Genomic DNA, 17,452 nt, shown 5'->3' with positions numbered 1-17,452 from the left:
CTCTCTATTGTTTCCTCCATAAGATTACAACAGTAAACTTATTATAGATACAAACAATTACAAGAAATGATCACAGTGAGACAACAATGGGCGACCTTATCGCTGAGAGCGATCTCTTGCAGCCAACCTTTGGATGGAGAGGAGTAATTATAAACAGTTTGGTGGGAGGCACGATGAAAAATTCTATTAGTTCTAAATATGGGAGATGTGATACATATAATAATATAAATATTATCCCTACGCATTATATATCATTATATATATACTAACACATATACAAATACATATACATACATATACACATATACATACATGGACATAAACGCCTACACAAATACATAAAAATATATAAATACTGTTCACGAAAAGTATGCAAGTAATAAGTATGCTAACCAGACATATAAACATATTAAGAAGATGACAACTTGCTCAAATAAAAGTCCTATATATATTTTTATTTTATTTATTTATTTATTTAAACTTTAATGCACAGTAAAATTCTATGTACATATGGCGGACTTAACACCGGACGGTGTTCTCTACCAGTCGGACCATTGGGTAAACCAAAATAATAATGGCGGCCAGTCTTCGAGTGTTGGCAGTCGCACGCATACTAACGGTAGCGGAATTAAACGAAATAATTCTAAATAAATAATTAGTAAATAAATAAAGATGAAGCTTAATGGTATTGGCCATTTTGTATTGCTGTGGCACACTCACAAACGAAAATTGTATTTAGCTTTATGTATTTTTTTTTTATCATTTATGTTATCTCGCTTTGTTTTGTATGTATATGTATGTTGTAATTTGTGTGCTGTACGTAATGCAAATAAATTATCTATCTATCTATCTATCTATTATGACCTGACATATTTTATTTATGAACCGAAGTTGTCAGCATCTCGGGAATGCCGCTTCGATGCGGCCGGCGCTCTGGACAGCGACTTCTAAATTGTTTAAGAAACTTTTATTTCTTCAGAGAATACTATTATAAATATTAAAGTGTGTTGGTTTATTAACACCGTATATAATTAAGCATGACAAAGATGCAATTGTATGTTTTGTAATAAAAAAAATTCATAATATTTTAATATTTCGAATTGGTTATTTAAAAAGTGCAAACTTACCACTTAACTAAATTCTTGGATTGCTAGTAATAAGGATTAGCAGTCTATTTATAGCAGTATAGGGTATATATATATATATATATATATATATATATCTGAAGGTCGTGTCCTTGAAAGGTGTCTGTTGCCTCTCTTATGATGTTATTCCATTGTGCACGGTCTTCAGCCTCTCGCAGGGCAGCTGCAATTGACAATCCCGTACTGCGTAAAAATTAGGCGATCGTCCGCGTGGTCTTCTTCCCTCTATCTTGCCTACAACCATTAGTTTGTCCAGATTGTCGGACTGTCGTCGAGCGACATGACCGAAGTATCCAAGAATCCTCCGATAGCAGACTATATATATATATATATAATATCAGATCGATCTTATCGCTAGCCCCTTTGGAAACCATCGTTCTGAATTCATCATGATATGCTTATTACTTTACTTTTTCATCATCATTTATCATCGTTCACTGGTGCCCCGCCAGTGTATACAGTTAGCACAGGAAAGGGGGGAGGGGTTACCATTATCACCCATTAAAAAAACCGAACCTACCCGTGTAACAAATTTAAATCAAATCCGTCCAGAAGTTTTTTAGAATGGGCGTTACAGTAAAAAAAAAATTACTCAAAATTGCTTACATTTAAGTTTATTCAAATATCTTTATTGTTTCAGCCCATAATCAGACGGATTCCTTCACGATCAACCTGTTTCCACCTCGGGACCTAATAGACAAGGCATTCCTGGATCTCGCCAATTACCTTAACTGGACGAGGATGGGGATCATCTACGAGGACTATGGTTATGGTAAGTACATTAATGAAGTCGACCAACAACACAACAGAAAGAACAACAATACAACAAAAAATAGTACAACAAAAACCACGATACAACAAAAAACAACAATACAACAAAAAATATCGATAAAACAAAAAATATCGATAAAACAAAAAAAAAACAACAAAGCAAAACTACAGAAACAACAAACAGATATTTGTGAAAATTTGAATTTGTATGTATTTTTCAGTCATAAAATAAAAATAAAAACAATTGCCAAAAAAAATAAAAATAAAATATTTAGAGGTGGGTCACCCTTATCATCGATGGGTATGAAAAATAGATGTTGGCCGATTCTCAGGCCTACCCGATATGCGCACAAAATTTTATTAAAGTCGGTAAAGCTGTTTCGGAGGAGTTTGGTAACAAACACCGTGACACGAGAATTTTATATATTATAATAGAATATTTAGAAAAGCTGAGATCAAAACGTCTTTAGAAGCTGCTATCATTTGTATGATATAAATATGTGCTACATCACATTTTACCGGACCCGGGACTGCATGCCGGAACGTGTTAAGTACCGCAAACGTTTTCAGTCTCACCTGTAGTATAGATTGATTCAATCTACTCCCTACAGGAAATTGGCGTGAAGATAGATTTTAGATAGTGAAGATAGAACCGTCTTCAAAAAAACGTTCACGCTCACTTTTTTACTTTATCCGAGCAGTAATTACTTTATATTATTCTCAATTTCATGTATAATATAGTATATTTTATATATGTGTAAGTATATTTGTTATTTATATATATTTATTCGTTTATATATGTAATTTTAGTATGTATGTATATCAATAATTAGTAGTACCGCATTCGAGTATTCTGACACTTGCCTACGGTTGACTGGGAGAGAATGCTTTTAGCATTAAGTCCGCCATGTACACGTATGTGTACTAATGAATAAATAAATAAACAAAAAAGATAATGTGACAATTGCAGGGGAGCTCAACATCCTAAATATAGCACGAGACGGCCGCAGTATGTATGCGGTACGGTGCAGCTCGCCGCACGACTACCGGCGAGCCCTAACGCAGCTGAAGGCTCAGGACATAGCGTATATCATTGTTGACACCGACCCGAAGAAGATGCACCAGTTGGCCAGAGCTGTATGTAACCTTACCATCATTATTGATTTTGAGTTACTTTATATATATGTCAACATATTTATTCTGTCGCAAAGCATACTATAGAAAAAAATTATTACTATATCTTTCCAGATTCTACAGCTGCAAATGAACAACGAGAATTACCACTACATCTTCACATCGTTTGTAAGTATTTTTTTTTTATAATCAAACAGGTCTCGAATGGTCGCATACTTTTCGAAAGAGTGGTAAAAAGAATTGTATCCGAGAGACGGGAAGGTATCCGTACACATGGCATCTTTACCACAATCCTCCTGCATTTACAGGGTAAATTATTCTCATCTTTACCACAATCCTCCTGCATTTCCAGGGTAAATTATTGTAGGATTGATAATGGAATGAGAACCTCACCTACGCTAACGGTATATACTGGCAGGGCACTAGTGGGGAATAATTGATAAATGAGAACGAAAAGGCAGGTTAGTTAGTTCATGGTTTCCAGGAATAACTACGTGGAGTTTGTCTTGACAGGGGTATATTGCTAGCAATGGAACTGGTTGTCCACATGAGTAGCAATCTCTTTCTCTTTCATTCCTAGGGTATTTTTTTTGTTGGGTGAAAATGGTGTGGTAACCCCGCCTGCGCTAACGGCATACGCTGGCGGAGCACCAGTGAAGGGTGATAGATGAGAATGAAAACAGGCCAGTTAGCCCATCATGATTAATTCATCAGGAATTAACCATGATAGTTTCCAGGGAGAAGTGCGAGGAGGTCGACCTGGTTGGGTATATTGCTAGCAATGGGATTCTCAGTCTCCATTACTAACATTTCCCCCTTCCTAGGGTATTAGTTGACATCATTTTGTCTTCTGTCAATATTTATAGGCACATTCTTTAACGTATAAAATTGAAATCCGGTGACGGATGATAGGTGAGAAAGAGGCCAAATAAATTGGCCCGTCGTCCCGAATTCAGCAGGAATGAAACACGGTAGTTCACAGCGACGTTCACTGGTTAAGGAATGTTTCTAGCAATGAGAATTACAGTTCTCATTGTAATTGAGAACGGGGAAGAACAAAGGTTATTTTTATCTCAGACATTCCAGAAGTCGGGGCTAATAAAACTTAACTAAACCAATAAATTTACCATCCACTCATTCATATCGGCCGTTAACTGTAGCTGTCTGTACTGAATATGGGATTTCTTCTGAGGGAGGGGGGGGGGGAGGAATTGCCAGTAGTTGCCATGCTAAGTAAGTGGGTTGGCAACCGCAGTTAGATTTTGGTGATGTTTTAAGAAAGACACTTTTGCCCATCCTTTGATCATTAAGTTCCTTTATAGTTGCCTCACACGATACCCACGGGAACGGAAGGGGTGGTTTATTCTATGTAGGGACCACACGGCGACCACTACTGACTTACCAGAGGGAGACTTTGTACAAAAGTCGATTGCTTGAGTATCTCTGTCCCATTTGTGTTTCAATTGTGAAGCAGTTGTGTTTGCATGGCTGTGTTTCGGTTTGAAGGGTGGGATATGGCGTGAATTTACTGGGTATAGAAGTATAACACCTGAGTCTTCAGGAATGGCAACGCATGGGGGGTATCATGGGCGAAACAGTATACTCTGTTATGTCCACGGTACTGCTCATGTGTATAGGCGACGGTTATCACTTTCCATCAGGTGGACCGTCAGCTTGTTTGCCATTCTAAGTAGTACATATAAAAAAATAAAAAATAAACTAGTATATAAAAAGGTTAAACAACAGCATTTTATTTCAGGACATGGAACTATTCGACTTGGAGGATTTCTACTACAATCGAGTGAACATGAGTGGCTGGAGGCTGGTGGACCGAGGATCTGATAAAGTGAAAGAGGCACTCCAAGTCATGGAGAAGTTCCACCCCATTGGAGCGTCGATACTTAGCGGTGGACAGATTAAGGTCTTTTTTTTTTCTTAATAACACGAAGTTGGCAAACAAGCATAATGGCTGTCTGATTGTAAACGGTCACTGTTACTATGGACGCCTGCAAAACCAAGACCCCTAAAATCTTAACACGTCCTTTTTAAAGTATCCCATATTGTAGTCTTAGGAAAAACCTCGGCAACTAAACCTCTAGTTCTCTTTTTCCGAACATTTCTAATGATGCTCATAGCTAGTTTTAGTACCACGCCGTTCGACATTGAGAAGGAATCAATCCTGATATTTAAGAATCTAAATGGTTGCATATAATGCAGTCTTCTCACCAGAGGGAGACTTTGTACAAAAGTCGATTACCGGTACCTCTGTCCTATCCGTGTTTCAACCGTGAAGCAGTTGTGTTTGCATGGCTGTGTTTCGGTTTGAAGGGCGAAGGATATGGCGTGAATTTACTGGGTACAGAGAAAGCGAGGACTCAGGTGATAACCTGAGTCCTCAGGAATGGCAACGCATGGGGGTATCATGGGCGAAACAGTATACTCTGTTATGTACATGGTACTGCTCATGTCTATAGGCGACGGTTACCACTTTCCATCAGGTGGACCGTCAGCTTGTTTGCCATTCTAAGTTGTATAAAAAAAAGTCTTAGAGGTTCCTTTCGTGAAATCTCAGCAGGGAATTCAATACAGTCACCGAGGCTTCCATAATTTTACAGTACAGAGGATTTTCTTGAAGACTACAGTATGAGGTTTTTAAAAAAGGGCGTATTATTAAGGTATTAGGATCAGCAAGGTGCTCGTCACGCCCCTTGTGTTTCAGGCTATGGTCACCGTTTATCATCAGACTGGCTGTATATTTGTTTGGTATCTTTGTATAAACCTGATTTTCTGAAATATATGATGATTTGTTATAAGTAAATGTAGGTTTACAAATTGTAACTTCAAAATCTGTAACACTCGTGTACAAAAAATTTAAAAGGCCGGCAGCACAACTGCTATGTCGCTGGTGTTGTGGGTGATCATGGGCGGCGGTAGTCACTTACCACCAGAAGAGCCGCATGCTCGTTTGTTCCTTGTGTTGTAAAAAAAAATTGTACCAACAATTCGTATTTAAAATTTTCAGACTGAACCGGCATTGCTGTATGATGCTGTACAAGTTCTGGCCATGGCTTTAGCGTCCACCGACGGTTTGCAGTCTGCCAACGTGTCCTGTGACAAGGAAACGCCATGGAGTCACGGGAAGGCATTATTGGATAGCATATATTCTGTAAGTTTCCATGACTATAATCGTAGATTGCTTTTATGCCACAATACGTAAGATGCTTGTCACTGGTGCGTAGGGTACGAGACACCGCCAACAGTATCCTGAATATGATTGCAAGCAGGTTGGACTGTCCTTACATTGGTCTCTGTTGTCGTATCTCAAATGGGACGCTTCAGCTGTGACCAAGTTTGTTTATTGTTTCTTTCATTCGAAATTATGTCTTAGTCTAAGATTATGTTACTAACAAATAGGGCCATTGTAGCCTGTAATAATAAAGATTATATTAATATAATAAAAATTAAGTGCCAATAACTACATCAATTGGCCGGTCCTCAAACTTGGATCCTTGTTCAAGAAACGAGGCATCCAACAGCTCAATCCAGAACATCTAAACCCAAGCCAATTCAGATAACTTCATTCTCGAAATTGGCCTGATCAGAATTCTACTCCGAGACCTCATTACGTGAAGCGACATGCTTACCACTGCGCTACGGAGGTCAGCAAATTGCAAGTATAATAAAGTATATGGTATTTTTAAGGTGAAAGCCCATGGCCTCACAGGACCAATCGAGTTCAAGAACGGTAGTCGAACCAACTTCACTCTACAACTGATGAGGTTGTCAGGCGGCGAGGAAGGGGCAGTGGTACTCTCCGGACACTGGACACCGACTGAGGGTCTGGAGGTGACTGATCCAGCCGCGTACAGAAGAGATCCACCACCTAATGTCACTCTTACAGTTGTTACAGTAGAGGTATGTTGCAAACTGTGAGAATGAAGTATGTATTTTTTTAATTCATGAATTTGGAATGAAAATCCTGCTTTGGTTATTGGTTTACGCTGACGGGGCTACAGTAAGCATTAATAGGTTTTTATTATGTATCTTAGAATGGCAAACAAGCTGACGGCCCACCTGATGGAAAGTGGTAACCGTCGCCTATAAACAGGAACAGTACCATGGACATAACAGAGTATACTGTTTCGCCCATGATACCCCCCATGCGTTGCCATTCCTGAGGACTCAGGTGTTATTCCTCTGTACCCTGTAAATTCACTGCCATATCTCACCCTTCAAACCGAAACACAGTCATGAAAACACAACTGTTTCACTGTTGAAACACGAATGGGACAGAGGTGCTCAAGCAAACGATTTTTGTACAAAGTCTCCCTCTGGTGAAGATCCTCAAAAGTTACATGTTGTATATAGGAAATATCGTCATAGTCGTAGAATACTGACGGATCTTTATATGTAATCTTCGTCAGATCCATCAGTATTCTACGACTGTGACGATATATGTTTTACTAGAGTAGGTGTGTTATCATGTGGAAGTCCACGTCATTGGTTATTTATTTAGAATTATTTTGTTTAATTCCGCTACCATTAGTATGTGTGCGACTGCCAACACTCGAAGATTGCTAACTGACCTGCCTTTCCATCCACACCTATTCGTATCATCCCTCACTGGTACCCCGCCAGTGTACACCGATAGCGCGGGCGGGGTTACCATTTTTAACCGACTTCAAAAAATAAGGTTCTCGGTTCCATTTTTTTGTAATAACAAAGTTCTAAGGTAACAACCTTAGAAAACGATTTTGATAAAACGATTTGGAAAATTCTTTTTTTTATCTGAAACTATATATGGCCTCGGCATAGAATAGGCCACCCCCTTAATTTCCCGTGGGTGTCGTAAGAGGCGAATAAGGGACGGCGAGGGATGGGCGGCAGCGTCCCTCTTAAAACATCTTTAAAAGCCTAACTGCTGTTGCCAGCCCGCCTGCCAAGTGTGGCAACTACTGGCAAAACTCCCCAAGGGAGAGGCTTTACGTTCAGCAGTGGACAGTTAAGGGCTGACATGATTGATGTATTTATAGATTTATTCCATTGAAATTTTTTCAAAATCTGTTTCCTAGTTGTTTTAATGGGTGATAATGGTATGGTAACCCCACCCGCGCTATCGGTATACACCGGCGGGGCACTAGTGAAGGATGATAGATGAGGATGAAACAGATCAGTTAGCCCATCGTGACGAATTCAACAAGAATTGCTCGCGATGGTTTCCAGGGGGAACCACGTGGAGGTCGACTTGATAGGGCATATTGCTAGCAATGGGGCTGTCAACCTCCATTGCTAACAATCCCTTTCCCCTCTGTTTCCTAGTTTAGTTTAAAATAACTGACTTTACTATTAAAGTTAGAGTTTTTTTGTAGACTACTTATTATAGCATTAAATAACTCAGCTGCTACATGAATTATTCATGATTTCTAGGAGAAACCTTACGTCATGGTGAAGGAAGGTTGGAACCTGCAGGGCAATGCTCGTTTCGAAGGGTTCTGTATAGATCTGCTGGCCAGGGTGGCGGCGAGGGCCGGCTTCCACTACAAACTGCGTCTGGTCCCCGACAACATGTACGGAGCCAGAGACCCTGATACTGGTCAATGGAATGGAATCGTCAGGGAATTAGTAGATAGGGTAAGTTCCTGTCAACATAATGTTCTTGTAATTGTTTTTTTTTATACAACTTAGAATGGCCAACAAGCTGACGGCCCAGCTGATGGAAAGTGGTAACCGTCGCCTATAGACATGAGCAGTACCATAGACATAACAGAGTATACTGTTTCGCCCATGATACCCCCCATGCGTTGCCATTCCTGAGGACTCAGGTGTTATTCCTCTGTACCCAGTAAATTCACGCCATATCCCACCCTTTAAACCGTAACACAGCCATGCAAACACAACTGCTTCACGGTTGTTTGTATCTATAATAAGTTAATAACATATAATAAGTAAGGATATATATTTACATCATTACATGTATCACATCTCTGTATTAAGAAATAATAGAATTCTCATCGCGCCTCCGATCAAACTGTTTATAATTACTCCTCTCCATCCAAAGGTTGTCTGCAAGAGATCGCTCTTAGCGATAATATTGCCTTTATATAGCCTTTTTGAAGAACCCCATACTGTAGTCTGTAGGGAAAACCTCGACAGGGAGCTCATTCCACAGCCTGAGTGTTCGTTGGAAGAAACTCCTTAGAAACCGCACTGTACGTGACCATTTAGGTTCAAGCGTGTGAATTCATTGATGAATTATTATATATACAGTTTTTTTGTATGTCTTTATATGGAAATAGTTCCCACAGTTTTTTTAACGGATGAAAATGGCATGGTAACCCCGCCTGCGTTATCGGTATACACTGGCGGGGTACCAGTGAGAGGTGATAGGTGAGGATGAAAAGGCAGGTCAGTTAGCCCATCGTGACGAATTCAACGATAAATTAGTCAAGATAGTTTCCAGGGGGAACCGCGTGGAGATTGACTTGATAGAGTATATTGATAGCAATGGGGACTAATCTTCCCATTACTAACAATCCCCTCTGTCCCTAGTTTCAACAGTTGCATTCCTGAAGGTCTAACTTCAAAACTGGCGTATGTTTCACTCGACCTAACCTAACCAGAGGGAGACTATGTACAAAAATCGATTGCTTGGGTACCTCTGTTCTATTCGTGTTTCTACCGTGAAGCAGTTGTGTTTGCACGGCTGTGTTTCAGTTTGAAGGATGGGATATGGCGTGAATTTACAGGGTACGGAGGAATAATACATGAGTCCTTAGGAATGCCAACGCATGGGGGGTATCATGGGCGAAACAGTACACTCTGTTATGTCCACGGTACTGCTCATGTCTATAGGCGACGATTACCACTTTCCATCAGGTGGGTCGTCAGCTTGTTTGCCATTCTAAGTTGTATAAAAAAAACCTAGAAGTGGTAAATTCCATTGGTTTTCCTATTTCTGAAATCCACGAAACCGAAGTAGGAAGTGAAAATCTAGTTTAGTATGAATTTCTGTATCAATTTATCTTTACAGAAAGCGGACATAGCGGTCGCATCGATGACCATAAACTATGCTAGAGAAGCGGTCATAGACTTCACGAAGCCTTTCATGAATCTCGGTATTGGGATATTGTTCAAGGTAAAATGCATTCAAATAATATCACACTACATTTACATGAATGAATGTGTGAGTGAGTGATTGAATGAATGAATGAAAATTCATTTCAATAATTCACAACACATACATACATACACTTTACACACTCTACCAGAGATAAACTTTGTACAAAAGTCGTTTGCTTGGATACCTCTGTTCCATTTCTTGTTTCTACCGTCAAGCAGTTGTGTTTGCATGGCTGTATTTCGGTTTGAAGGGTGGGATATGGCAGTGAATTTACTAGGTACAGAGGAATAACACCTGAGTCCTCAGGAATGACAACGCATGGGGGTATCATGGGCGAAACAGTATACTCTGTTATGTCCACGGTACTGCTCATGTCTATAGGCGACGGTTACCACTTTCCATCAGGTGGGCCGTCAGCTTGTTTGCCATTCTAAGTTGTATAAAAAATATTAATATCTAATAGCTATAATTTAATATGTAAATAGCATCTTACTGTCCGGCTCGACCCACTGAAACTGCGTAGAGATGTTGCATCTCTGTGCATCTTCTACCGAATTTATCATGGGCAGTGCTCTGAGGAATTGTTCGGATTGATACCTGCTGCTGACTTTCCCTACCGTACAACTCGCCACAAACTAAAGTTTTATCCCAACCATTTGGATGAGTAGTGGTCCTCCAGCATGCCTTTTTCAAGACACTTTCTTCCACGCACAACCACTCTTTGGAATCAACTTCTAGCAGCAGATTATTTCCGAACCGATACGACAACGTAACCTTCAAGAAAAGAGCATATTCCCTTTTAAAAGGCCGGCAGCACACCTGCAATGCCGCTGGTGTTGTGGGTGTCCATGGGCGGCGGTAGTCACTTACCATCAGGTGAGCCGCATGCTCGTTTGCCCCCTGTGTTTTGGATCATTGGATCAATCATTTGGATGAGTAGTGGTCCTCCAGCATGCCTTTATCAAGGCACTTTCTTCCACGCACAACCACTCTTTGGAATAAACTTCCAGCAGCAGTATTTCCGAACCGATACGACATCGTAACTTTCAAGAAAAGAGTATACTCCTTTTTAAAAGGCCGGCAGCACACCTGCAATGCCGTTGGTATTATGGGTGATCATAGTAAAAAAAATGATATAAAAAACACTAGGGGATCTATAGAAGTGATATCCTTTTGGAGTGCGCCCAACCAGTGTATAATGTACTTGGTCTCCAGGTGCCAACATCTCAGCCGACCAGGCTGTTCAGTTTCCTCAATCCGTTGGCCATAGAAATATGGCTGTACGTGCTGGCCGCTTATGTCTTGGTGTCATTTACATTATTCGTTATGGCCAGGTTCTCACCTTATGAATGGTAAGTACTGCATTCCATAATATAATTAGTAGATAACATTTCAATTATGGACCGTGTTGGGCACAGCAAGTACGAGAGAGGAGGACGACACTTCTTTCACTTTAGAAATAGTCTAAGGATCCGTTACGATGTATTTCATTTTATAGAACCCCATATCAAACGAGTACAAATTAACACTGTATATACACTGTAATTAAAATAAAATAAAAAAAGCTTTTATTAGAAATATTTTAAAAGTATAACACTTTATAGAGTTTCCTTTAACTTCTAATGTGAAGAATGAAATTGTTTCGCCCTATAAATAATCTCGGGGAACTCTGGTGACTTTTTTACGGTACCCCTAGCTTTTCTTTTTTAATGGATGATAATGGAATGGTAACCCCACCCACGCTATCGGTATACACCGGCGGGGCACCAGTGAAGGATGATAGGTGAGGATGAAGCAGGTCAGTTAGCCAAACGTGACGAAGTCAACAAGAATTGTTCACGATGGTTTCCAGGGGAAAGCACGTGGAGGTCGACCTAATAAAGCATATTGCTAGCAATGGGGCTGTCAAACTCCATTGTTAACAATCCCTTTTCCCCCCGGTACTCCTAGGTTATGTGGAACCCAGTTTACGAATCGCTGATCTAGACTAGCTTTTATCAATAACTTCTTCTATACCACCGATATATGTTTACTGACTCTGTATGAAAAGTAGCCTATACCTTCTCCATCCCATATACTACTACCAAATTTCATAATAATTGGTTAAGCCGTTGAGGTGCTAAGGGGTAACAAACGAACGTGGGGGAAAAGGGATTGTTAGTAATGAGGTCTAATAGCCCCGTTGCTGGCAACTGACCCTCCCAGGTCGACCTCCACGCGGTTCCCCCTGGAAACCATCATGGTTAATTCTTGTCGAATTCATCATCGTGAGCCAACTGACCTGCATTCATTCTCACCTATCATCTTCAACTGGTGCCTCGTCGGTGTATACCAATACCACAGGCGGGGATACCATTCCACTTTCATCTATTAAAAACAAACAAACGTATAATCCGAGTCATATAACGATAAGACCGCCATTTGTACTTCATATGTGTGTACAAAAAATGATAAATAAATAAATAAAAATATATAAATTGGATTAACAGTTCTCCAATTTTGCACTTGGCAATTAACAAGTCTAGTTAAATTAAATATATAATAAAATATTACATAAATACATATACTATAAATAAATATAATACGTACCTACTTATATAATAAATGTTAAAATAAATGAATATACTATCTACATTAGAAATTTAGTTTAATTATTTTAAGATTTGACAGCTCAGTTCAGACCGGAGGAAGACTTTGTACAAAAGTCGATTGCTTGGGTACCTCTGTCCTATTTGTGTTTCAACTGTAAAGCAGTTGTGTTTGCATGGCTGTGTTTCAGTATGAAGGTTGGGATATGGCGTGAATTTATTAGGTATAGAGGAATAACACCTGAGTCCTCAGGAATGGCAACGCATGGGGTGGGAGGGTATTACGGGCGAAACAGTATCCTCTGTTATGTCCATGGTACTGCTCATGTCTATAGGCGACGGTTACCACTTTCCATCAGGTGGGCCGTCAGCTTGTTTGCTATTCTAAGTTGTATAAAAAAAGTTAGAAAATAAAAAAAAAATATAACGCAAGGGAAAGAAAATGTAATTTCAGCCTTTTCTTGAAAGAGGTAATAAATTTTTATTATATATAAATATGCTTTTCAGGTCGAGCAGTACACACGTGTGTGGGCACGAGACGAAGTTGCTCACGAATCAGTTCAGTGTATGCAACTCATTCTGGTTCATAACCGGCACTTTCCTGAGACAGGGCTCCGGTCTTAATCCTAAGGTGACTTGCTGCATATTTTTGTAAAATTTTAACAATATAAACAATAACGTGTATTAACATTCTAAAGGGATTATAAAAAGATCAATTTATGTGATCCTGGTCCTAAACGGATTATGAATTCAGGATCATCTGTCGTGGTCCTGAAGAGATCATGGATTCAGGATCAACTGACCTCGTCCTGAAGGGATTACGAATTCAGGCTCAACTGTCGTGGTTTTATAGGGATCACAAATTCAGGATTAATTGTCGCGATCCAGAAAGGGTACATGAAGTCAGGATTAACTGTCGTAGCCCTGAAGGGATCATGAATTCAGAATAAATTATCATGTTCATGGAAGTATCACGAATTCAGGATTAACTTTCGTGATGCTGAAGGGTAAATTAATTCAGTCTCAACTGTCGTGGTCCTGAAGAGTACAATGAGTTCAGGATCAACTGTCGTGGTTTAATAGGGATTACGAATTAAAGATCAACTCATATGGTCCTAAAGGGATTACAAATTTGTGATCATCCCATTCGTGTTTCTACCGTGAAGTCGATTGCTTTGGTACCTCTGTCCTATTTGTGTTTCAACTGTAAAGCAGTTGTGTTTGCATGGCTGTGTTTCGGTTTGAAGGGTGCGATATGGCGTGAATTTACTGGGTACAGAGGAATAACAACTGAGTCCTCAGAAATGGCAACGCATGGGGGTATCATGGGCGAAACAGTATACTCTGTTATGTCCATGGTACTGCTCATGTCTATAGGCGACGGTTACCACTTTCCATCAGGTGGGCCGTCAGGTTGCTTGCCATTCTAAGTTGTATAAAAAAAAAGAATTTGGACTCAACTCACGTGACCTTGTAGGAAAAGTGAATTCAAGACCATTCTGCGTGGTCCTACAGGAAAAATTAATAGAGAGGCAATCTACCTGTCACAGAAACATATAAGCACCATACATTTGTAAACATTTTGCTCTACTGTTAACTTTTAAACTTTAGCATTGCATGATTTAAGATTTACAAGAGATGGATAATAACATTATAATTTTTTTAATGGCTTATATTGGAATGGTAACCCCGCCTGCGCTAACGGTATACACTGGCGGGGCACCAGCGAGGGATGATAGGTTAATAATGAAAAAGCATGTTAGCTAGCCTATCGTTATGAATACATCTGGAATTCATCACGATGGTTTCCAAGGGAGATCACGTGGAGATCGATCTGACAGGGTATATTGCTAGAAATGGAACTGGTAGCTGGCATTACTAACAATCCCCTCCCCCCGAAATGGGGTTGTAAAACCACATTACTACTAATCCCTTTTTCCCATTGATGGGTTGTGATAATGATGGTGATGTTATGTGCAGAGCAATGGGATTGGTAGCCCGCAATCATTTCTTTTCCCCCCCTACGTATGAAAATTGCTTTACTAGTTAATTAACACCCATTGACGCTCTCAATATTTCTTTCAGGCTACCTCAACAAGGATAGTGGGGGGTATATGGTGGTTCTTTACCCTGATCATTCTGTCCTCGTACACGGCTAATTTGGCCGCCTTCCTCACCGTGGAGCGAACCGTCCTGCCGATACAGAGCGCCGCCGACCTTGCTGCCCAGACCAGCGTGCAGTATGGCACGCTGAATGGTGGTTCCACCATGACTTTTTTTAGGGTAAGTCTTTATTTTATCTTAAGGATATCGTCATTCCAGTCGTTAACTGTCCACTGAACATAAGTCTTCCCCAAAAGGGGCGTTTTGCCAGTAGTCGTCACGCTTGGCAGGTGGGTTGGTAACCGCAGTTAGGCTTTTAGAGATGTTTTAAGAGGGACGCTGCTGCCAATCTCTCGTCCTCCCTTAGTCGGCTCTTAAGACACCCACGGGAAAGGAAAGGGTAGCCCATTCTGTGCCGGGACACACACGGCGATCTGTTACCATACAGATATTTAATATAAACATTGTCTCTCCCAGGATTCGAATATAGACATCTACCAGAAAATGTGGCAGCACATGTCGACTGCCTCCCCGCCGGCGTTGGTTTCCTCCTACGAGGACGGTGTGAAGAGAGTCCTGATGGGGAACTACGCCTTCCTCATGGAGTCCACGATGCTGGACCACAGAGTCCAGAGGGACTGCAACTTGACGCAGATTGGAGGACTGTTAGACTCAAAGGTACTGACTGGGTATTATGCATTGAGGATGGTTTTTTGTTTCTTCAAGGCACTATATGGTGACAAATCATATACTGATATTTTAGGCAATGACAATGCAATGGTGCCAAATCCACCAGTAATAGGAAAAAAGTCTAATTAGAATGGTTCCTAGGGAAAAGAATGATACAATTCACGCGAGTAATATCCCTGGTATTGCAGGCGTTCATAGTCTACGGTAACCGCTTACTATCAGGTGGGCCGTATGCTTGTTTGCCATTTCAGTGGTATAAAAAATATGATGAAGATACACGGAATTACTACATCGATAAGACAACTAAAATCTATTACTAGCAAACCCTCTTCCTCAGGGGGAAAGAGATTGTTAGTAATGAGGAGTTTAGTCCCTATTGCTATTAATATACCCAATCAGGTCGACCTCCACGCGGTTTGCCCTGGAAACTATCGTGACCAATTTATCATTGAATTCGTCACAATGGGCTAACTGACCTGCCTTTTCATCCTCACCTATCACCGCTCACTGGTACCCCGCTAGTGTATACCGATAGCGCAGGCGGGGTAACCATGCCATTTTCACGCATAAAAAACACTCCTCCTCACGTCTTGACCGATTGTTTCTCTGGTGATTTTACATTAGTGTTCAACTATTCTGTTTTATTCCAGGGTTACGGCATAGCGACCTGGAAAGGTAGTCCATGGAGGGATAAAATATCCCTGGCCATCCTGGAGCTCCAAGAGAAAGGTGTCATACAGATTTTGTATGACAAATGGTGGAAGAATACAGGGGATGTGTGCAACAGAGACGGGAAGGACAGTAAGGCGAACCCGTTAGGGGTGCAGAATATTGGTAAGATATATATTTTTAATTGTACTATTTATAATTGCAAATAAACTAACGGCCTGCCTGATGGAAAGCACTAACCGTCGTCTATTAACATTAATTATATTGTTGCCTTTGTAATGGGTAGTGTATTTCTATGCGATTTCATTAGCTTCTGTTTGATTTCATATGATTCCTATCTGTTCAATTCGATTTAATTCGAATCCATTCGATCCCGTGCGATCATATTCGATCCTATTCGATCTCGCTTGAACTCTAACGATCCCATTATAGTTCATTTGATCTCATTCGATCTCTCTAGATCTTATTTGATTACATTCGATCCTATTAGATCCTAAGTCATTCCATTATATAAAATTACATTAAATCCCATTAATTTCTACTGAATTTCATTATTTTTTTAAAAGATGTTTAAAATGTTTTTTATTATAATAATGTTATGCCATCTTTGTTCTGACCAGGCGGTGTGTTCGTGACGCTGTTATGCGGTTTAGCGTTAGCCATAATGGTGGCCATACTGGAGTTCTGCTGGAACACCAAGAAGAACGCGTCCCAAGGGCGGCAGTCGCTCTGTAGCGAGATGGGGCAGGTACTGACCTCTTAAACTTACTTTTCTAGAGTTAAAGGATTCTTAAGCGATTTAAACGACAAATTAGTTGACAGCCGACGAAAAGTGGTGATCGTCACCTGTAAACATGATCCTCGTGGATTTCACAGAATATACTGTGATGGACACATAATATCCTCAACTATGGACGCACAGCATCGTAGACTTTACAGGATACACTGTGATACACGTAACTTCTCACATGTTGCACCCAGGATTATGGTGCTACGTCTCTGTAATTTGTACTTTCACTGCCACATCCCACCATTTAAACTGAATTGCAAACACAGTACGCAGGATGCAGTTGGCTTAGGACTGTTACTTATTAGGGCCGTCTGAAGCTCATCAGGGGGGAATGAGGACCGTGTGGGGGCGTGTTGCATATACCCTTCACGCCCCAAGATGGAGTTACCCTTCATTGGGTCTCGTGTCAGTGTCGAGGTCAATTTCAAAAGGGATCTCTCGG

General features: G+C 40.4%; 1 protein-coding gene across 2 annotated transcripts in view; it reads left to right on the top strand.

Moving 5' to 3' along the window:
- LOC113520213 (glutamate receptor ionotropic, kainate 2) overlaps positions 1–17,452 on the top strand; it is a 66,213-nt gene that overhangs the window by 43,393 nt on the left and 5,368 nt on the right. For both annotated transcript variants that reach the window (XM_052901278.1, XM_052901277.1), the window contains 14 exons: positions 1,786–1,917; positions 2,887–3,053; positions 3,165–3,218; positions 4,810–4,971; positions 6,073–6,216; positions 6,753–6,965; positions 8,478–8,681; positions 10,081–10,185; positions 11,386–11,522; positions 13,266–13,389; positions 14,844–15,041; positions 15,339–15,539; positions 16,202–16,385; positions 16,841–16,968. In XM_052901278.1, coding sequence (XP_052757238.1) covers positions 1,786–1,917; positions 2,887–3,053; positions 3,165–3,218; positions 4,810–4,971; positions 6,073–6,216; positions 6,753–6,965; positions 8,478–8,681; positions 10,081–10,185; positions 11,386–11,522; positions 13,266–13,389; positions 14,844–15,041; positions 15,339–15,539; positions 16,202–16,385; positions 16,841–16,968 — 2,153 coding nt within the window. The remainder of the gene's footprint in view (positions 1–1,785; positions 1,918–2,886; positions 3,054–3,164; positions 3,219–4,809; positions 4,972–6,072; positions 6,217–6,752; positions 6,966–8,477; positions 8,682–10,080; positions 10,186–11,385; positions 11,523–13,265; positions 13,390–14,843; positions 15,042–15,338; positions 15,540–16,201; positions 16,386–16,840; positions 16,969–17,452) is intronic.

This window comes from Galleria mellonella, unplaced genomic scaffold (assembly GCF_026898425.1).
Source record: "Galleria mellonella isolate WM207_F2 unplaced genomic scaffold, CSIRO_AGI_GalMel_v1 utg778, whole genome shotgun sequence".
NCBI lineage: Eukaryota > Metazoa > Arthropoda > Insecta > Lepidoptera > Pyralidae > Galleria > Galleria mellonella.
This window is presented reverse-complemented; position numbering and strand designations above follow the sequence as displayed.